General features: G+C 37.3%; 1 protein-coding gene across 1 annotated transcript in view; it reads right to left on the reverse strand.

The window, feature by feature from the left end:
• Positions 1-23,027, reverse strand: part of OBI1 (ORC ubiquitin ligase 1) — a 41,561-nt gene that overhangs the window by 10,381 nt on the left and 8,153 nt on the right. The window contains exons 2-5 of the mRNA XM_042928525.1: positions 18,811-18,946; positions 17,640-17,731; positions 14,866-15,114; positions 11,253-11,341 (exon numbers count right to left, since the gene is read on the reverse strand). Of these exons, the coding sequence (XP_042784459.1) occupies positions 11,253-11,341; positions 14,866-15,114; positions 17,640-17,731; positions 18,811-18,946 (566 nt within the window). The remainder of the gene's footprint in view (positions 1-11,252; positions 11,342-14,865; positions 15,115-17,639; positions 17,732-18,810; positions 18,947-23,027) is intronic.

Here is a 23,027-nt window from a genome sequence, read left to right on the forward strand (position 1 = left end):
TCCTAGACACACAAGTTGGTCCCACAAAAATACATTAAAAATATGAGGCAGACTGAGAGAACAGGAAGCATTCTTCCCTCCAGAAGACTCAAGACAACATTTCTGTTTTCTGGACCATCATCAAATAAAGAAAGAAAGAAACAGCCCATCATCAAATAAATAAATAAATGAAGTGAACTTTTATGATGGAATTTACCAAGAGTAAATGTAATTATAGTAATTATTTAACAGTAGCCTGATGACTACTGACAATGATGGTGACAAAAATAACAGCAGCAGCCACTATTTACTAAATGTTTACTTGCATCAAGCACATTGCTATATGCTTGTTATAGAAGATCTTTTTTTTTAATGTTTATTTATTTATTTTGAGAAAAAAAGAGAGGTAGAGAGAACATGAAGTAGAGGGGCAGAGAGAAAGAGAAAGAGAAAGAGAGAGAGAGAGAGAGAGAGAGAGAGAGAGAGACACTCCCAAGCAGGTTCTCTGCTCTCGGTGCAGAGCCTGATGTGGGGCTCGATTTCATGAACTGTGAGATCATGACCTGAGTCAAAATCAAGAGTCTGGCACTTAACCAACTGAGCCACCCAGAAGCCCCAATCTTTTTAATTGAATTGTTATGTCAACCTTGTGAAAAATGATGTTATTTTGATTTTAAAGATAAGAAATGAGAAGCTTAAAAAGACTGTCTCTTGTTCAAGGATAGGATTTGAATTCAAGTCTGAGTCCAAATACCATGTCTGAAATAACATGAAGTGCTTGAACATGAGATTCCTTCTTAAGTAATATAAGCACCTGTTTATGTTATAAAGTAATGTAAAACACAAGCTAGGTTTGCTGAGCACACAGTTTGTACGTACAGTTAAGAACATTGCTGTAATATTTATTAATACATGCATTTTCTAATGAAACATGGTGAGGAAATACGGAAAGATACAGGAAGTCATGCAGATATGTATGCACAAAATTTATAAATATTTATCAAACACCGACTATGTTCTAGATACACGCTCAAGAATATTTTGTAACTTCCAAAGATCATTCGTTAAAGTGGCCTTTCAGGAAACTATAGCACAGACATCACCCTGGCAAATGCCAACCCAAAGACAGTGGCTATTTTTTTTTTTAAGTTTATTTATTTATTTTGAGAGACAAAAAGAGAGACAGAGACAAAGAACCCCAAACAGGCTCTGCGCTGACAGCGCAGAGCCCAATGCAGGGCTCAATTTCACGAACCTTGAGATCATGATCTGAGGCGAAACCAAGAGTCGGACACTTAACCGACTGAGCTACTCAGGTTCCCAAAAGAGGGTGGCTATTTTAACCTGAGATATGAAGACTAAGTCTGAACCAGAACCACAAATTTAAAAGCTCCATCTTTAAGTGTGCTAACTACAGAAAGTATACATGATCATCTTTCTACCTCATGCATAATCAGCAGGCATCTTCAACTGTAAGGAAACAATGCTACTTATGTGAAATGAGCAAAATTTTAAATGCAAAATTTTAGGGCCCAAACATCACATAGGTACTGGTCTCAGGGTCTAATATCGAGGCATTAAAAAAAAAAAAATACAAACTATATTATGCTGCATCTTAGTTTTAGCACAGAATAGAAAGTGCTTCAACATTTGCAAGAATAAAGAAGTCACAATTTCCCCCTTAAAGAGGTGACATGGAAAGTGGAACCAGATAAAGAAATAAGGCCTGTGCAGCCATCCTTCTTCCCTTTACCTCCCAAAAGTACTGTTTAAAGATTAAGGCACAGTCTGCTTTGTAAGCTTTCAAACAGAGAGCAGAGTTTTGAAATAACAGCTCATATTATTAACACAATTTTAAAGGAAGTTTCGTGTGTGCATGTTTATTAAACTAACCATGCATTTGTAGTTAAAAATCATGATGCTGAAAATTCTTGCTGAGATACCTAGAAATTCTTAACACAAACAATCCTAGTGTTGAGCTGCATACGTAAATTGAAGAGGAACAGAGTCCCTTTTGTAGTCTTTAGAAAGGGCTGACCCATATATATTTAACTGCCTGTGTTGGATAAAACTACTCTTTTTACTGTGGAGTAAATTCCATTTTATTTAGCAAATATATTTCATTTCAATTCCACACAGAAATGCCCCAATTTTCTGCCCCAAAGGAAAAGATCAGCCTTGAAGTTTACGGGACATCAATGGGGATCCCAATCTTTTGTGGAAGGAAACAACCTATGACATGCTATTTCCTAGCTTGTTACAGTTCTAAAAGGAGTAAAGGACTTATATCTTTTCTTAAAATGTAATAACCTTAACAACAGCAAAATTTCAATAGTATAAGAGAACAACTATTGTTACATGAAAAAAGCATAATCAAAAATCTCTGGACTAGTCTATACATTTTTCACTACAGTTAAATAGTTAAATCATTCTCTCACCAGGAGGAACAATCTAAAACAAAATAAAACAACACAAAAAACTGTGATCCAGCCGCCTTGTAATTATTATTCATTCTGACGACAGTTACTGAGGACTAAAGTATGCTGAAGGGCCATGAGAAAGGAAAACAAAAGGAGCCGAAGACGTTCTCCTTGTTCTCAAGCATTTCACAATCTTCCTGACAACCTTACTGCTTAGTCATTAGCATGCATTGCAGGCTCCTAAAATATCTTATCAATACAATAAAGACAAGTTGACAGAAAACTGCAGTAACTGTCCATCCCCAATTAGCTGAGTACCCAGAGAAGGGCCCCTCAGGCAGCTGAGGGGCCTGAGCACACCTGGCTGTCACAGTCTGGCCCCAGGGTATCATCAGGCTCCCATGACAGTCTACAAGCTCCCCTTCCGGGAAAACCAAAGGGCATAGCAGAATCAGTCATCAGATCAGGCTAGGGTCAAATACCAGGAATCATGGTATTTGTCAGAGCAGAATCATGAGAAGCAAAAAAGGCCAGAATAGGTCAAGAAGGGACAATAGCCAAGGCCAATAAGACCAGAGGTGTTGCTGAGGAAGCCGAAAGGCAGGAGAAATCTGAGTGGTACTGGCATGTCTGGAGACAGTTTAGGAAGAGCAGAACTGTGAACCAAAAAGGAGCCTCAGCTCAGAGTCAGCATGGAGACAGGTTGGATATGCTCAGTTCAAGTTCAGAGACTCAAACAAATCTTGTCCAGGAGCCCAGCAACATGGCCTCCTCCTTTCCCCTTTCTTACTCCCAATCTCTAGTACAACTTTGGAGAACTTCAGGAAATCCTTCTGCTCTCCCCATTTGGAGAAAATGCCAAGAATCTTGGATTTCCTATCCTTATAAACTCTTTGTACTTTAAGCTTCAAGAAAGCTCAAAATCTTAATTCCCTGGTTAGTTCCCTTCAAGATGCAGATGGAATATTACAGTATAAGGACTCCTTCCATCTGCCAGGCTCCACAGAAGGACACACACACACACACACACACACACACACATCTTCACATACATGTATTTTACACAGATACATATATGCGTGCATTTTTAAAAATATGTTTTAGCTTTAAGAAGCTAAGCAGTAGAGGGGCGCCTGGGTGACTCAGTCGGTTGAGTGTCTGACTTTGGCCCAGGTCATGATCCCGCACTTCGTGGGCTCTACCCCTACGTCAGGCTCTGTGCCTACAGCTCAGAGCCTGGAGTCTGCTTCAGATTCTGTGTCTCCCTCTTTCTCTGTCCCTCTCCCACTCTATCTATCTGTCTCCCCAAAATAAATAAACATTAAAAAAAAAAAAAAAAAAGAAGCTAGGTGGTAGATTAACAGCATGCCAGTCATGGAACTGCTCAGTACGCCATGTGATCCCTAATAATATAAGAAGAATGGGAATATGTTAGGAAATCATGGAGGGCTTCAGAGACAGAGTGACAACTGGGGAGGAATTAACCAGGCAGAATGAAAAAGGAGAGACTAATGGGAAGGACCAGTGAAGGTAAAGGAAAAGGCATGAGCAAAGCTGCAAGGCTATGTCACACCATGGTGAATCTGGGCCCGGTGAGTAATTCAGCATGGACAAAGGCTGGAGAGGACAGAAAAAGGCCAAAGCTCAAGTCATATTGTAAAGAGCCTCACATACTTACTAAGAAATTTGAGGACAATGGGGAATCATCAAAGGTTATTACGCAAGGGAGTGAGGTGATCAAATTTATATTCTCGAATTCTAGCAACAAAAAGGCAGATGATTGAGAGTTGAGAGTGGAAAGAAGAGCAATCAGTTGGAATGTTGTTTAAAATAGGCTAAGCAAGAAATCAGGTGGATCTAAACTAGCAGGATGAGGAGATGGATTACATAGACATTTAAGAGGTAGCCTAGAAAGAATATACTGAACAATTAGGCATAGGATGAGGAGACAGGGTAGAGAAACATAGAGGGCTGAAGTTTTTATCTTAGGCTACCAGATAAGTAGTAAAGCCGTTAAGGAGGATAGGAAGAAAGTAAGAGGATAAACCATCTTTTGAGTGAATGGATAATGGATACAATTATCTAGACACATACCTCTATTAGTTCTTGGTGCTACATATTGTTTCAAGGCCATAAAATTATTTCTGTTAATCCTCCCAAGAACACATCACCCACATTTTACATAAAGAAAATGATGGCTCCAAGGGATTAAGTAATTTATTGAACGTTATTTACCTATTCATTTAATTATTCAACAAATATTTATCAGGCACCTTTTAGGTGCTGGCGTTTGCAAGTGAAGGAAATAGGCAGCAGAGCTTAGAGTTTAGAATGGAGGAGACAGACAACAAACAGACCAAGCAAGTAAACAAACAAGATAAATTCAGGCTGATAAGGGCTAGGAAGACAAAAATTCTATAACCTTGATTCAGCATTAGCTGTGGGCTCTGTTACAAGGGCATTTCAAGTTTTAATTCATTTAACCCTTACTACAACCTGTAAGATCAGTACTACTATTGGCCTCATTTCACAGAAGACAAAAAATGGAACTACAAAAAGGTTAACTATCTTCCCCCAAATCACAAAGCTAGTAAGTAGACAAAACCAGAGTTCAATCCTAGGGAGTCTGGTTCTGGAGCCTGTGCTCATAATCACATGCTATCCTGCTTCACCATGCCATGACTGTATTACTATGGTATCCCAATAAGACAGGGTAAGGAAGTAGAAGGTACAAAAGCAGAATGCTTCTTTAGAATGAATGATCAGGAAAGGCCTCTCTGAATCTGATGACAGAATGAGTCAGCCATATAAAGATCTGAAAACAGAACATTCTAAGCAGAGAGAAAAAGTCCAGCATGTTTCAGAAACACAAAAAGGCCAAAATGGCTGGAGCAGGATGAGCTGGGGGAATGGGAATGAGAATGAGAAGCAGAACAGGCAAACATTGACTAGTTTGTGAAGAAACGGATTGTATTTCAGGAAAAAAACTGGACAGTTTTAGGTAGGAGACTTATATAATTTGATTTATATTTTATAAAAAGACAATTTCAAGTATGGTGAAAATGAATTGGGTAGGGAAAGGAGGGGCAGAGTGGAAACAGGGAAATCTGAAGCCACGTAATCTGTCTCCAGAACTAAGCATTTATTTAAACACTATGCTTTCTGGTGAATTTAAGGTATAGGATCTTGGGTGAAGGTACAAAATAGACAGATGGGAATACGAATGTACAGCTAAGGAAAAAAGTTGAGGCCAAACAAAGATTAGATTTTATTTTATAATCTCTGACATACAGGTAGATGATTATTAAAGCCATGGGTGTAAATGAGATGACTCAAGGAACACAAATACAGCAAAATGGGAAGAAAGCCCAGGTCATCATCTGTGAAATCTATTCTTTCCTCTTCAGAGCATTTTTTTCCTTATACTAATAACAGGAAATACTGCTCACTATCCAGAGAGTGTCTGGAGCCTTTATCTTCCCTCAGGAGGAGCAGGGGCATGGGGGAAGATTGGTCCATAATGACAAGCCTTGGGGTTGCTATGCAGTAAAAGAGCTGCATGCAGGGAAACTTTATCAAATCCATAGATCTCACTAAAGACACAATGACAAGAACACATAACATTCCTGAATACATATTTATAGAAAGGAAAGCCATTAATCCAATTATAACCAAGTTTTATATTAATGACCTATGGAGTTTTAAAGTAAGTTAGGAGCTGAGGGCAAGAACTGGTGCTCCACTAAAGCCTCATACTAGTGGGCACAACCTCTGCCTAGTGTGCCTAGAGGGGGGAAAAAAAAGGCACAACTGAACAGTGAGATCTCAGAGAGCGGGCATGAAACTTTCAAATGCTCTACAAGTCAATTTTTCATATCTCTTCAAGCTAAAAAAAAAAACAAAAAACACTAAGGAACTCCTAACTCTATCAAGGACAACTCTCCATTTCTGGGCACGGTTTAGGGACAGTAACTGAAGCCAAGGAATTTAGGAACATGAGAAATGTAACACTAAGGTTTTCCCTTCAGCTTCTTCTCATTCTTGTTATTTCTTACCACGTAAAGGTGTGACACTCTTGGTGTTCCCCACTAATTAGGAGACTAAGAACAGGCCTTTCTGTTTAAAGCAGAGAGTGATGGATATAGTGGAGTCATGCTAACCAGCTATTTAAGTGGGGGTGATGACAGTCGCAATGACAAGATGTGCAAATTACATACCTCTACACCTTCTGCTCTGGTAAGTTTGAGAACGAAGCCACCATGCTTCTTGAGCGTAATTGCAGCCACTACTGGAGACAAGGGACTGGAGCTAAAGGGACTACTTAATATTCCTAACAGCTCAAGCTGTTTCCTCTAGCTCAGAATGCCTTCCTCCTCACGGAACTCTCCATCCTTCAAAGTTGGCTCAAGTCCTGTCTCTCTGATAAAGACTCACCCACTGCTGTCTCATATTTTTTTAACTCATATTGCTGTCTTTGCTATTTGGTTTAGTATGTTCAGTCTTTATTCATTTCACGTATTTTTGTTTCTTGCCTTTATTAGATTATGAGCTTCCTAGAGGCAGGGACCAGGTTTCATTGGTTTTATTTACTTATTTTTTTTATTGTAACAATGTTCAGGCATTCACAGAAGTAGACAGAATAATATAACCAATCCCCACATACTCATCACTTACATTCAACAGTTATCAAGATTTTGCCTCACTCCCCTTATTTGTACATCCCTTTTTCCTGCTATTAAAATATTCTATAGTCTGTATTTTAGTGTGCTTTTCTTCCTTTTTTTTTTTTTAATTTAAGAAAGCTCCATGCCCAGCATGGAGCCCAACACGGGGGTTGAAGTCACGACCCCTAAGTTCAAGACCTGAGCTGAGATCAAGTGTAGGCTGCTTAACCGACTGAGCCACCAAGGCACTCCTAGTATGCTTTTCTAAAAGAAAATACAGACATTTTCTTAAGTAACCACAATACCTAAACAAAATTAACAGCAACCCCTTGGTATTACTGAATATCTAGTTCGTACTCAAATTTACCCAACTGCCTCAAAAATGTCTTGTTATTAATCAATATCCAAACAAGATCCATATACTGCATCTAATTATTATATGAGGCAGACCCCCCCTTCTTATTTTGCCAATGATTTTTTTTTAAGTTTATTTGTTTTTGAGAGAGAAAGAGAGAACATGTGAGTGGGGGAGGGGCACTGAGACAGGGGACAGAAGATCTGAAGCAGACTCCATGCTGAGAGCAGAGAGACCAACACAGGGCTAGAACTCATAAACTATGACACCATGACCTAAGCCGAAGTAGGACGCTTAACCAACTGAGTCCCCCAAGCACCACCCCCACATTGCCAATGATTTAATGAAGAAACCTAACCGTTTTTCCTCCTGAATGTACCACATTCTGGATTCATCGTTTCCTCATAGTCTTAAGAGTTATGTTTTTCATCTACTGACTCAACAAATATGTATTAGGAGCAGAATATGAGTAAGAACTCTATAAAATGTAGTGGCTACAATAGCGAACACATCTACAGTCCTGCCTCAAACAAAAGAAAGCCATGAAACAAATAGTTATACAAAATATTAATTATTAGCAATTATGATATGTGCTACAAAGGGAAAGTACGAAGTCTTAAGAGAAATTACGACAAGGGAGCCTAACCTAATTTAGGGGTCAGGAAAAGTATTTATTTTGTGTAGTTAAAGCACCTTGTACAGTGTTAAGTACATAAACACTCAGTGCTTGTGGGTTGGCTGGGAGAGCAAGTTTTCTTCAGATTATCAGCCTTGTAAACTAAAGGGACACATCACCACCTCTGGAGTTCTGAACATCAAATCTGATTCTCTTAGAAGCCCATGTTAAAGAAAGCTGAAAGGGAAAATAAAAGGTTTTCCCCAGGTGAATTCTCCAAACAATTTTGGAAGATAAGAAAAATTTAGGAAGTGGCTATATACAGTCAAAGAAAAAGATCACATTTTTCTGGACCATCAGTTTAGATATTAGGGCAATGAATTTTTGACAAGTAACAGCATGGGTATTATTGAAACCTGGAAGATCACGCTTAGTATAATATCTACCATACTGCTCAAAAAGGCTTGGAGATTAAAGAAGAGAAAAGAAAAATATCCAGGTACACTTTAAGAGTGGATACACTGGATGGTAACAGACAGAACAGAAAAACAGTAACACAGGAGATAAACGATAATCCAGATTTTCATTTTAGAAGGCTATATAGCACTTTAAAGTATTATAAAATGCATCACTTTTATATGGCACTATCTACTTGAGACCAATGTAAATGTTTAAGTCCCCCTTGTTCACACCAGATGTCAGTCTAATTTGGGGGCAATAACATGATTTGAGTGTCTTAAAAAGAAATACTTTCTGCCATGGATTGAACTGTATTCTCTACTCACAGTCAAATAAATTCATATACTGAAGCCCTAACCCTCAATGTGGTGATATATAGGGATAGAGTCTTTAGGAGGAAATTAAGGTTAAATGAGATCATAAGGATGAGGCCTTAGTCTGATAAGGTATCAGACTAAGGACACCTTATTAGACTTGGTGTCCTTACAAGAAGAGGAAGAGAGACCAAAACTCTCTTTCTTTCAGATATGTGAAGACATAGAAAGTGGTTGTCTGCAAGTTAAGAAGAGAGCTCTTGCCAGAAATTAAAACTGGGGTTGATTAAAACCCCTTGATCTGGGGTTTCTAGCCTCCAAAACTGTGAGAAAATATTCAATGTTTAAGCCACCCCATCTATAGTATTTTGATATGACCACCCAAGCTGACAAATTCACTTTCCTAAATTCTTTCCTCTCTAGGGTCTAAATTTTAAAGCTCTCTCTTCTGCATGATTTGTAGAATATGTCTGTGCAACTTGAAGGATACATCAGAAACTAAAGCTGTGTGTTTAAAAAGCATACCTTGACACCTAACCAAGTAGACCAAAGAAAAATAATTGGTCAAAGCACTTCTAGTCAAGGGAACAAAATGGAACAGATGGTTTTATTTGTTTGCACTTACTTTTAAACTCTTGAAATTTCATATTTTTTCAATACAAATAGGAGCTCTCCTCAGGTGAACCAGATCTGGGTATTTTCAGCTGTGGTCAGCTTCTCTCTGAATCCCACTAGGGTTTGGTGATGCAGAGTAAACAAGGCTATAAATCAAGTGCAATGCATTTAATACCTCAATGCATTGCAAATTGATCTAGAATAGGGGTCAGTTCAAATTGTTTTTTAAGTGAAACTGTTCCCTTCCCCTGAAGGGAAAGAGTGGAAGTTAGAGCAAATCCTGAAGTTATATGGGATTTAGAAGTGTGGTTGCTTGTTAGCACAGACAGAGGCCAGGTTTCGTCAGGCGAGATTCTTCCGTGGTTTATCAGGCTGGAGCCATGGATATTTAAAAACACATCCTGGTGGCTGGCATTAAATCTGAAATCTGGTGGGCAACTTTTCAAGAAATAAAAGCTACAAACAAAACAGCTTTAGTTCCATTCAGCATGCTGTGGGAAATACAGCTAATGGACAAGCATTACTATGACTGGCAAGGCGAGGTGCCAACAAATGAGAGGAGCAGAGTTTCAAACCACCACATAACAGCAACATTTCCTAAGCTTATTTCACTAATTTGTCAAAGCAGAACATTATCTGAAGTGAAAGAAAAATGAGGTTGGAATGCACAGGGGAAGGAACTATTTAAAAGTAAAAGCTATGCTTCTTTCTCTATCAGTTAGTTATCTCTGCTTTGAGTAATCATCGTTTACTTCTACCATTTTCTGATACCACACTTGGTTTGACTAAAGGCAATGTTTTCTCCTTTTCATATGATAAGCAGACAGCAACTTCTAGTAGGATAAATTTCCACTGCCGGCTTATGTCTGCCTTGCCTTTTCCACTGGGAAGAAATGAAGTCTAGTGGTTAAAACAGAAAAGTGTGGAGTTCTGATATGCCACTCCTCAGGGAGGGATGGAGGGCCATATTCCCTGCTTACTGTGTTTTTTTTTCTCCCTAAAGAAGAAAAACTTCAAGTGCTACCTTCCATCCTTTCTCCATCTTTAATTCTCAATTCTCAATTGTATCTTATAATTTTAAACAAACTGTTAAGCAGGTCGCTATTTGTACTCTCTTACTCGGAATAGAATGAATACTATCCCATCATAAAGAAAGAATAAATTTACTTAACTTTATAATTAAAATAGTCTAAAATTCAACAAATGATGCCTTAAATTCTATTTCAGATAGGCTTTTCACTATAATGGTTAATGTAATAGTGTAATGGTCCTCAGTGTAACGTAATAGAGGATGTACTCCAGGGCTGGACTACCTGGGTTCAAATCCTATTTCCACCACTTACTAGCTATAGCTGTGCAGATTTAGATAAATGAATTTCATCTCTCTAAGCCTCTGTTTCCTCATCTGTAAATGGAGAACACTAATAGGATACCGCAGGTTGTTGTACCTGGCAAACCGGAAGCATTATACACGTTAACTACTATTAAGATTGCTTCAGAGAACATCTAAAGGGCATTATGTTAATCCCCCTATTCTCTGTTAGTACTATTAAAGTTATATGTAAAACCAAGTGAAAGTTCTCCAGTCTTAGGTCACATAGAACAATCTTCTTGCTGATCAGGTAAGAATGAAATCCCTTCTCCAAAATTCGCCCTAACTGATACAAAGATTTCACCAATAACATAAGCATACACTTGACTTTTAGAGGCAAGACATTCTATTCAAACCTACAGGTTTCGTTGAAAAGAGTCAAATGAAAAGCACATACAATCATAGCACCTAAAATACTGACACAATCTGAAACACTGCTCTATAAGCAAAATACTTACTTCTGGGGTGATCTGTTATCAACTTCAGCCTTCAGTCGTAAATTCTCCCTCACCAGGCCACCATTTTCCAATTTCAATTTTTTATTTGCCTTTAAAAAAAGAGTTGAAAATAATTAAGCATGAGCTAAGACAACTGCTTTGTAAAAATTATGTCATGAGCCATCTGTATTTTTTAGAGTGATATCAGAAAACTGAATACTAGAACATGGCCTTCAGAAACTTAAAATCACCACTGGGAATGACTTGTGAATCTGTGAACACAACCAAGCATTTTTAATCCATATTCCCCAAGCACTCTCCAATTCTCCTATCCAGGGAAATAAACAGAGCTATGTTAGTTAGCTTAGAGTCATTAAGGGACTATACTAATGGCAAATATGTTTTTTTTTTTCCCTTTTTCACATAACTGAATACTCTAAGCATGGTAACACTATACCACATGCAATTATTTGCAAAACTAATGCTAAGAGTTAATTCTCATGAATTATGAGCTATGAGATTGATTTTTGGTTGCTCTTTAAAAATAGCTTTTTAGTGATAACAAATCTAATATAATTAAACCACTTGCTTTCTTTCTTCTAAAGGCTTTCCCGAATGCCCTCACAACTTCTGGGACTCTCAAAATTGGGTCAATATTTTCTTTTTTTTTTCTTTTTTTTTTTTTTTTAAAGTTTTATTTATTTTTGAGACAGGGAGAGACAGAGCATGAACAGGGGAGGGTCAGAGAGAGGGAGACACAGAACAGGCTCCAGGCTCTGCGCTGTCAGCACAGAGCCTGATGCGGGGCTCGAACTCACAGACCGCGAGATCATGACCTGAGCCGAAGTCGGCCGCTTAACCGACTGAGCCATTGCGTCAATATTTTCTAATAAATTCTATGGCTTCTCTTGATTAAAAAAATCCCATTATTATTTTCTTTTTTGAATTGTCTACTACCTAAAACTTGTCTGATAAAACATCAATTGCTAGAAAATTTAGAAGTTGAATATTGATTTTGGACAGGCGAAAAACTAGTGTGCCTCAATTTTAGAGTCTTTTTCAAAGCTATTTAAATTCCTCAGTTATAGCATTTTTAATTCCAAAGAATAACAACACTCCCTAGCCTAGAAACTAATCTCACTAACTTGGCAAGAGAAAAATCTTTGACCAGAACATTAATATTTAAAACATTTTAAGGTAAATGGATCATAAAAACTACTGTCAACAAAAAGGTTTAAACCAGATTTCAAAAATTTGACCCATGCTTTTGGCTAATTTCTAGAACTTCTGACTATATTACTTGTCCATCCACACACAAATGCCCCAAGAGGATGACGAGGTAAGAAGGGCAAAAAACATTCTTCTAGGTACAAAGCCTAGCTCTTTTACTTAGGTTCACTGAGGTTCTCTCTGGACTCTGAGCAGCTCCTTCCCTTCACTGTCACAAACCAACCAGAACCATGGAGGGTTAATTCTTTAAGTGACTGACAAACACTACTGCCCCCTCTGAAGATATAAGGAAAGTCATTTACTTCCTCAAACACAGACAGAGAATGAAGCTCTCAAGGATAACACCATAAGAGGAGGCACCTAGTGAATGCTTTTTGATGATGATGACAAGCTTAAATCTGAAACTCATTTGATTTCTTTCCCCCATTCCTTCATCTGTGTCGCTACATTTCAAGGTCTTTCCCCAGTCTTGTGGCTAATATTCTCATTATGGGCTGGCTGGTTCTTCAACTATCAGAGGTATTTTCAAGTTCAGGAGGTTCAGGTGAGTGAAGATTACAAAGGGCAAAGTTCTGCCTATTTGTTGCACCAGAAGAGTAATGAGGACTTTGGCTAACTATTTTACATTTGCAACACTGACTGGGTAATGATACTGGCCTCATAATGGTTTCAAAACTCACTTAGTCCTGGAAACATCAGAAAACAAGTCCATGTCACTCATTCTAAGTAGACTGAATCTTCTGTACTCCTATATTTGATTTATAGTATGTTATTATTTTGTGTTTCACATCCAAAGTTTACTCCTATATTTGATTTATAGTATGTTTTTATTTTGTACTTCACATCCAAATTTTGCTTCCATGTGTTTTAATTCATTTGTGTCCCAGTTTATTGCCTCATACTCTCTAATACCACCACGAGGCATCCAAAATGAGCTTATTAAATATCCCAAATAATTCTGAGGTTTCAATGTGCTTTGGGTAGTGAATTTAACATGTGACCTTTAAAAGAACAAAGAAAAACTGTGTTTTATGGAACTCTTTTTTTCATATAGACTCCCTACACCACTCTTATGAGTAATGTTTTCATATAGATCTTCATCTTCAAAGAAGCATTTATTGAAATGAAAATTTAAATGAAACTTAACAACTATAAAGGAGACCATGTAGAACCTAATTATGGCTCAAGAAGATAAAGGGAAGTTAAAAGGGACATGGTAGATTGATAAATACTATAACTTTCCAGCTGTCTTTCCTTTTCATATCCTCTTCTTACACAAACCAACAGGCTAATGTTGGCCTTCAATATCTAAAGAAACTACACACTTTCCCTAAATTTGTAACAAACTCAGTACCATTGTATCTGTAGTTTATTTTTTCTCTAAAAGCACTAAGTTCCCTTCTTTCTCTCATTTTGGCCTTTGTTGAGCCCAAACAACATTTATTTTATACGTGGGTATGTGAAGATGGTTTAGTATTTACACTAAGTTGCAGACTTCAATGCTACTTAACTTCGCTGAGGATCTGAGGGTAGTAGGTGATGGTACTTTTTAAAAATATCATATGGAGCTCATTAATGATTTCAAGGAGGCAGGATTCAGTAATTCGGCACAGTAACAATATTTTAAGGGAATGCAGATAGGTTAAATGGGTGGTTGTAGACATGGATACCACAAAACCATCTCAATTCAGACCAACAAAACTCCACTGTGGATATACTTGAAATCAAAGTCACTCAATTATAACCTCTTGTACTAATGGTATGGATCTCATCTCCTTTCCTAGAGGTTTGCCTTTTTCACCTGTGCTTTTATCTCGTTGGATGAACGGAAGAATAATTGAAGAAAAATGAACCCACATCATAAGCTTTAATACTCCTCTGCACGGAGTATTCTAAAGCAGGTGCTCACAGCTTCCTTGGAATTAGTCATTAAGCCTAACTACTAACAATCTTAAAAATAAGAGGATGGTAGTACTAGAAAATATATAATCCAAACTTTTCTTTTTATAGGTAGGGAAATGGATACATGTTTGTTTTTATGCATACAGGCCAGTCACTGACATAAGCTTAAGAAAAATTAAGCCAAACCACGAAGAGGGGAAATAGAAACACATCCTTTAAACTGATGTCACTTGTCTACAAGAAGATGCAAACTCATATAGAAGCACTAGAGTGTCTCCAATTATAGTCACAAATGGAACCGCCTGATATTTCTTGGCAGCTAATGACATTTAAGGAGGAAAGAGTTTTCCTATTGCTTATAAATGCTCATCCAGAGATTTTTGTCCTTCTCCCACAATCTTCTAATGAGTCAAGATAATATGGCTATTTATACTTTTGAAGGTACTCATAATACAGAATTTTAAAGACAACTGTAATAGAATTTTTAAAAACCACAACTTACTTCCTTTAACTTATCCACGTCATCTTTCACTTTTTCATAGATTTCGTTCGCTGTTCTAAGTTTTTTCTTCCACTCTGCTACAGTTTCTGGGTCAATTTTACTTGGATTGTCTGCAATTGGATGTTTGTCTTCAGTTTGGCTGCTTTGCATCAAGGTTAAAGGATCCAGAATAGTCTTGATTTGTGACTCCAAGCTGAGATTTTTACTCTTAAGGTCTTCTACCTCTTTCTGCAGACAATCTATTTCATCCTGATAAAGAAGTGCATATCCATTAGATAGACACAGATACTGAACACATATGTATGCTAAACGGAGATCAATGTGTTTTTAAATTTTATACTCAAAATTCTGTAGATACACAGATTAGTTACGCATCAGAATAGTTCTGTAGGCAGAAAGTCACGTACAGTTGAAATTCTCAAAATAAAACTGGCATTTCCACTGCTTTAATTCAGTGATAGTTTGTGGCTAAAAAAATAAAAATGTCAAATCTTTGATTTTATTGAAGATATCCAGAATGACAAGTCACATGAATTCAACAAGGAACCCATTTCCTTCCACTTTCCATTTCAGAATAATTTGTGTCATTTTTAGTTATACTTTTAACTTTTCTACATTCTAGTTCTTCCATTACCACTATGACTATTTCAAGTATTAGTTTTCCCCATCTGGAACTGCTTATTATCTTAAACCCAGTTACTAAACATTTGATCTAGAACTCTTTTTTGTGATACCATTTATTAATCTATAATAGATATTTCATCTTAAACTAAGACTGTTAGAAATTCTGTTGTTAGAAAATAAACTGGCAAGTAGCTCAATAAGCCAGAACTCTTAAAGGATTAATCTGATTAGGACCTAAGTATGATAAATATTAAGTATTTAAGAATACATTTTAGAATCTAATATAGATAGTACTATTGCATTATAAGAAAATCACTTTATTTGTTGGAATTAATGTATTAATGAATAAACAAATAAGAATAGGAAAACATATGAATCAACATTTATACAATCATTTATTTATGTCCCACTTTATTTCAAAAGTTTTTGAGGCAACTGAAGCAGTTTCCATGCATATACTTCAAAATATTTTGTGTCAAGGGGCGCCTGGGTGGCTCAGTCGGTTAAGCATCCAACTTCGGCTCAGCTCATGATCTCACGGTTCACGGGTTTGAGCCGTGCATCGGGCTCTGTGCTGACAGCGCAGAGCCTAGAGCCTGCTTCAGATTCTGTGTCTCCCTCTCTCTCTCTGCCCCTCTCCTGCTTGTGCTCTGTCTCTCAAAAATAAATAAATGTTAAAAAAAAATTTTTTTAATAAACATTAAAAAAAATAACAATAATTTAAAAAAAATATTTTGTGTCAAAATAAGAGAATAATAGTATCCCCTCCTTAGTCAACATAAAATAACAACTGGGCTTAATGGTTACTATTCAAGAACATATAAATGCCATAAGCAGGAAACTAATTTGGAAAATTTCCATTCCCATGTCAAATCACCTTCATAAGAAATAAAACTACCGCATGATCCTACTTATATGTGGTATCTAAAAATACTGAATACATACAAGCAGACAGTTAAACAGTGGTTATCTAGGGTAGGGAGGTAGGGCACATGGGGAGGTGGGAGAAACAAGATGGGTCAATATATACAAAGTTGTAGGATGAGTAAGTCTAGAGATCTAATGTACAGCATGAGAACTACAGTTAATACTGTAGGCTGAATATCAGAATATTGTAGTACTGAATACTAGAAATTTGCTAGCAGGGCATATTTCAGATGTTCACAGCACAAAAATAAAAAAGCACATGATGAGATGGCTATGTTTTTAACTTGACTAATGCAATCATTCACAATGGATATGTATATCAAAACATCATGTTGTGCCCCTTAAATACATGCAATTTTTATTTAAAAAAAATCACTGGTTAACATGCAAAAAAAAAAAAAAAAATAGAAAATAGCATATTTCACACCAAAATCTCTTTGCTGGTAGCTGACATAAGTATATTTACTTTACCAAAACTAATGAGCATAAATTATCAGTGAGTTAATAGACAAACCAAATGGAATGAAGGTTATAGTCACTGTTTACCAGAGAATTCATAATGCCTTGTGGGGGCTGGAAGACTGACTTTAACAAGTGAGTTTCCTTTGTTTCCCAACTTCTTGAGGGAGCAAATACTTATAAAATGATGTCTGTTGACAAATTTGAAATTAAAGAAAGGAAAAAAGAAATGCTTGTATTTGTTGCTGTCTTCTATTTGAAATAGAAAAGGAAAAAAGAAAAAAAGTTCATCAAATAAGGTATTTTTTTTTGGTAGGCTCCCTACCCAACATGGGGCTTGAACTTACAACCCTGAGATCAAGAGTCGCATGCCTTACTGACTAAGGCAGTCAGGCGCCCCTCAAATAAGATATATTTAAATTGGCATCTAAAACAAGATTTCGGGCACCTGGGTGGCTCAGTTAGTTAAGTGTCTGACTTCAGCTCAGGTCATAATCTCACAGTTTGTGGGTTCTAGCTCCACGCTGGGCTCTGTGCTGACAGCTCAGAGCCTAGAGCCTGCTTCAGATTCTGTGTCTTCCTCTCTCTCTGCCCCTCCCCTGCTCGTGCTCTGTCTCTCTCTCTCTCAGAAATAAACATTAAAAAATAAAAAGATAAAATAAGATTTCATTGGATGTTTACTCTAAGAAGTCCAGAGACTGAGATAGCTCAGTTTTACCTTGAATTCAATGCTGTCCGCATTTTAAATTGTAAGTATTATTTACCTCATATTCTTTGTGGAGTAACTCAAGTCTAGTTTTCCGAAGGTGCTTCCTGACTGTATGGCTTAGCATAGGTTCACTTTCACTTGTCCCTCCTACAGGACAAAAAAAAAAAAAATGTAACTTTCTTTGTGATTTAAACAGTATGAAAACAAAGATAAACTTTTTTCTTATTGTTTTATATGGTTCTCCAGCTTAATTTCTTCATACTTGGGGCTGCGACTTAGGCCTTTTCTCTATCTTGATCTTGAGAAAAGATAAATATCAAATAATGCCACAAGAAATACCTTCAATAAAATATCATGTGTGTTTACTTACCTGTGTATCTTATTATAGTAAATTCAATGAAAGCAAAGGCTATATTTTGTTGTCACATTTGTACTACTGCAAAATTTGAACACAAATGTTAAATAATATAAAGCCAATGGTTATATTTATATTTAACCAAAAATTATGTAATATATTATCCATGTTACCAATTTAAATTTCATACAATTATCAAATGTTTACCTATATACATCATATATAATCATATAGGATATAAATATTATTATAACCAATGTATTCAAACATACCTAGTTACTGGTAACACAAATAAAAAGATTAATGTGTCTTTTTACTGAATCTAATAACCCAGTTACAATGGATTATGAATAACAGCATTAACTGTATGCGCATAACTCAATACAAGTACACTCAAAATGAATTCTTCCTGAGAGCTCTTTACTTATGCTATGGTTATTTTCTTTGTACTTCTTAGTATCATGATAGCAAAGGCATTTTACAGATGTTGTTTTTCAGGACATTCTATCCAAATACAAGGATGCCTGAACTATTTTACTTGAGAGAATTTATGAAGTATCACTTATATAAGAATGAATAAAGGCAGGAGAGGGACGTGAAGAGAAGCTGGGGAAATACATTCAAATTATTTTCATCAACAAAATTCACAGCAGAAAAATACTCCTCTACCAGATTTTACCCAGGTACCCAAGAAATTAACCTTGGAACAATCTCTGATTCTTCTTCAGATTTCTTAGTTCCAAGTCCTACTAGTACTTCGATAATGGCAAAATGACATCAGTGAAAACTGTCTATTTTCGTCTTCCTCCAAATATACACTATTTAGATTGTTTCAAATCTGTTTCTATATGTTTATAAAATAGGCCCTTACCGATAATCTCTTTGCAAGGATTTTCAGGAGTGATGGGGACTCTGCAAGCTGGACACTGGCTATTATTCTTCAACCACAAATCGATACAAATTGAACAAAATACATGGTTGTTGATGCATATGACAGGCTGGCGTACCTTTGAAAACAGAAACATTACTTTTAGCACAGGGCAACAGTCATAACTAGAATCCCAATAGGTTTAGTTTAGAGCAAAAAAATTGCTTCTCTAGAATACAGTAGAGTAGGTGTTTTAAAAGGAAATTATCTAGGATTTATAAAAAACATTGGTTTATAATTTAAACAGCAAACAGTGCTGATGGAAATACGGACATACACTAAACACACAAATCTCTGACTCCATTTAAACAAGCACAAATACTAATACTTTACATTTATGTCGTCTTATATTTTACAAAGGGCTTTCACATGCACTTTCTCTGTTTTTGTTTTGTTTTAAATAATCCTGTGAAGTAAACACAGGAAATATACATCACAAATGAGGTAACCAAAGTGTGAAGCAATTAGGTGGCTCAGTCAGGATTAACTATGTGTTTTGACTGTGTGAGTTGTTTTATAAGACAGAATATAGAAGAGAGAAATTACTTCAGTTTTCTACCTGATACTAGTTTGTTTACGTATTTATTGTCTATCTCTTCCATTAGAAAGGAAGCTGCATGAGAGCAAGAACTTCCTTCGTCTCATTCATGCCTAAATCCCTGATGCCTAGAAGGCAGCCTAATACACAGTAGGTACTCAAAAAAATGTGTTAGATTAAGTAACTGCTATTAAGACAGTATTTAACATTAATTAGGTAGGGAACTTACCAGAGGGAATAAAGACTTAATATTCTTCAACCAGCAAAAATTTTAAAACAGAAACCAAAATAACACCGAAATGCTTAGGCTTTCACTTGATTTACAAAGAAATGTTACTGTGGGACTCAAAACACTTTACAGCATTTTCAATATTTTCCTGTTCTAATCATAAAAATACCATTTGAGAGTCCTGCACTAGAGACCAGAAGATCAAGAGAAAGCAGAGGAAGTAGAGAGATAAGGAAGAGACAGAACCACCACAAAACACTTTCTGCAGAGGAAACGCTTGTGCTGTCCTATATCTGCCTCAGAAAGACACTATGAGTATTCGTTCATTTGAAAGGGGTCTCCGCCCTCAAAGAAATCACAGGTGTACGGCAGTTCAAGATAGGCAGGTAATCATTTTCAGTCTCACTGTGAAGAACTCTCTGGTTGGGGTGCCTGGGTGGCTCAGCTGGCTAAGTGTCAGACTCTTGGTTTCGGCTCAGGCCACGATCTCACGATTCTTGAGTTCAAGCCCCCCATCGGGCTTTGCGCTGACAGCATGAAGCCTACTTGGGATTCTCTCTTTCCTTTTCTCCCTGCCCCTCCCCAGCTCAGGGAAGGAAGGAGGGAAGGAGGGAAGGAGGGAAGGAAGGAAGGAAGGAAGGAAGGAAGGAAGGAAGGACGGACTCACTCACTCTCTGGTCTTTGTCTGGCTTTCCAAACGTTTAGATGCTCCCTTGATTATGAACACTAACATATGAAAACTAAATAAGAGAAGATAAATTCAGCATGCATTTAGACTTCCTTTTAGAGAAACCAATTCTAATTCATTCAGTTCAAATGATTAGACAGGACTGATCTGAGTGAATGAATGAGACCATAAAGGACAGCTTCTCAAACTCTTCTTCTAAAGTGAGCCTACCTACAGAGCAAGGAGTGAATGTTTATCTAGGACGTATTCTTGGTCAGAGTCTCAAGAGGCAGACAAGTTGGAACTTCCTTTGCAGGTTCTGTTTTTTCCTAAAAAGTCAAGTGATGCGTCCGAGTCCAGACCATTATATATTTTGGGGTGTTTTAATTTCATCTTTAAGTCATGAAATGTTTTAAGAAGAAAAAATTTCTCAAACTACATACCAAAAAGATATTGCCTTATCTATCCTGTAGCTTCCTGCAACACACACACACATACACACACACCACATTCCTGCAATACTCCTAGAAGTACATATACCCCTAAATTAAGAAACTCAGCTAATGAAAGAAAACTTATCTTCTTGGGCTTTTAAAGCAACGATTTAATGTTTTTTTTTTAAGTCATGAACTCATCTAAAATGGATGAAAGCCAATGGTCAAAACATAAAACTGCACATTTAAGGAGATTCAAGATGGTCTCCTACTGACTACAGGCTTCCCTCATTAGAAGCTCATTTAAAGGCCATCAGTATTTTTTTTTTTTTATTGTAGAGACAGAACATGAGCAGGGGAGAGGGGTACAGGGAGGGAGGGGGACAGAGAGAGAGAGAGAAAAAGAGGGGGGGTGGGGAGAAAGGGAAAGAGAATTTTAAGCAGACGCCACACTCAGTGCGCAGCCTGATGCGGGGCTCCATCCCACAATCCTGGGATCATAACCTAGGCCCAAATCAAGAGTCAAATGCTCAACCGACTGTGCCACACAGGCACCCCATAAAAGCAATCAGTATTTTCTCTGTAACTGCTCCCACAACTAAGGTTAAATACCTCCCCAATCTAAAAAAAGGTTTTGGACATCACAATGGTTGGTGCTATCATTAACTAAGGTGAGAAAAGTGGAGGAAGAGGAGTCTTATAGGTGGTGGAAATCAAGAACTCTGTTTTGGCTATATTAAATCTGTGATGCCAGGGTGACTTTTAAATGGACAAGGCAGAGTCTGAGAATCACTGGCATAAAAAATTAAAGCTACAGGACTGGAGGAGATCTCTTCCATGGGCAGAGTAGCTGGAGACAAGGCATTCCAGGAAGCAGAGGAAGGAAAAAAAAGGAGCAACAGCAAAGGGAACTAGTCTTACAGAAGCCAAGAAAAGTTTTTCAAGAGGAAGACAGTAGCCAAGCATGTCAAATAAGAAGAAAATGAGCTTGATATGGACAGAGAAATGACTATGGGATTTAATTACATGGAAGTCATTGTGATGTGTTACTGACAAGCACTGTTTCAGTGAATGATAGGGGTGGAAACTTGATTGAAGTCTGAGAGACAGAGAAGGTGAAGTGATGACAGAATATAGACAATTCTTTCATGTTTTGCTGTGAAGGAGTGAGCATAAAAATAAGACCATGATAAGAAATGCCAATGGGAATGTTATGGTAAGGAGGGAATATTAATGATGAAGGAAGAAAAGCAGGGATCAGAGCCATAGGCAGCAAAGTCCCTAAGAAGTCAAGAGGTAATGAAATCCAAAGCACAAAGGAGAGGTTTGGCTTTTATGGGATTGAGGATCTGTCTTTCATTGTAACAAAAGGGAAGGCTGAGGGTGTGAGAACAAATGCAAAGGTTGGAAGATCTGCTGATGGAAATGAGAGAACTCATATCTAACTATTCCAAATGCCTATATTTCATCATCAAATACGAGGTGAGGTTACCAATTGAGAGTGAGAAGTTGGGTAGGGATATCAACTTGAGAAAACAGGATAAAAGCAGTTATTTTGAAAAGTGAAAAAGTAAACTTACTAGTAATTTTGGCAGGATTGCCAAACATTGTTGAGTTCCTATTTGAGATCTGTGGTTTTGACTATAAACTAAGACCAATTGAACATAGATGTGTATTTTTCTTACCAATTTTTACCTGTTCAGTTTCAGGCAGGAAGCAAATGAGTAGTACAGTTTACTCAGAGTTGGATTTTTGCCAAGGAGAAAGAGCGAGACAAAGGAATGATGACCATAAATGTCCACGGCTAACAAGGGACATGAGTGTATGAATGGTAATGATGACGGTGAAAAAGTGATGTTCATAGAGCCAATGAACTGGTCTTGATAAGGCTGAAGTAATGCTGGAGAGGAGTCACAATGAAAAGAGGATCAGAGGGTAAGTTGCTTCTAATCAAAATACCGGAGGTGGTAGAGCTGCTTTCTCTAATGTTTTTTCCTGGGCCATCTTATCTGGCATAGTTCTATTTCCTCTCTTAATCTCATGTATCACATGATGTTAACATCTTTCCTATGACAACTCCTGAGAACCCTCTGTAACTGGACCTCAGTAAGTGGCAGAGCTTAGGCTTTGAGAGATAAACCTGGGGCCAACTCCAGCTCTGCCATTTGAGCTGTTTGATCTTGGGCAAGCCCTTTAGTGACAATGAGCTTCTGCCTCTGAAAACAGTGGTTTAACTCAGTATACTTTTCATTCAGGCATTAAGATTTAGAAATGTAAAGATGTAAATACAGA

This window comes from Panthera leo, chromosome A1, assembly GCF_018350215.1.
Source record: "Panthera leo isolate Ple1 chromosome A1, P.leo_Ple1_pat1.1, whole genome shotgun sequence".
Taxonomy (NCBI): Eukaryota; Metazoa; Chordata; class Mammalia; order Carnivora; family Felidae; genus Panthera; species Panthera leo.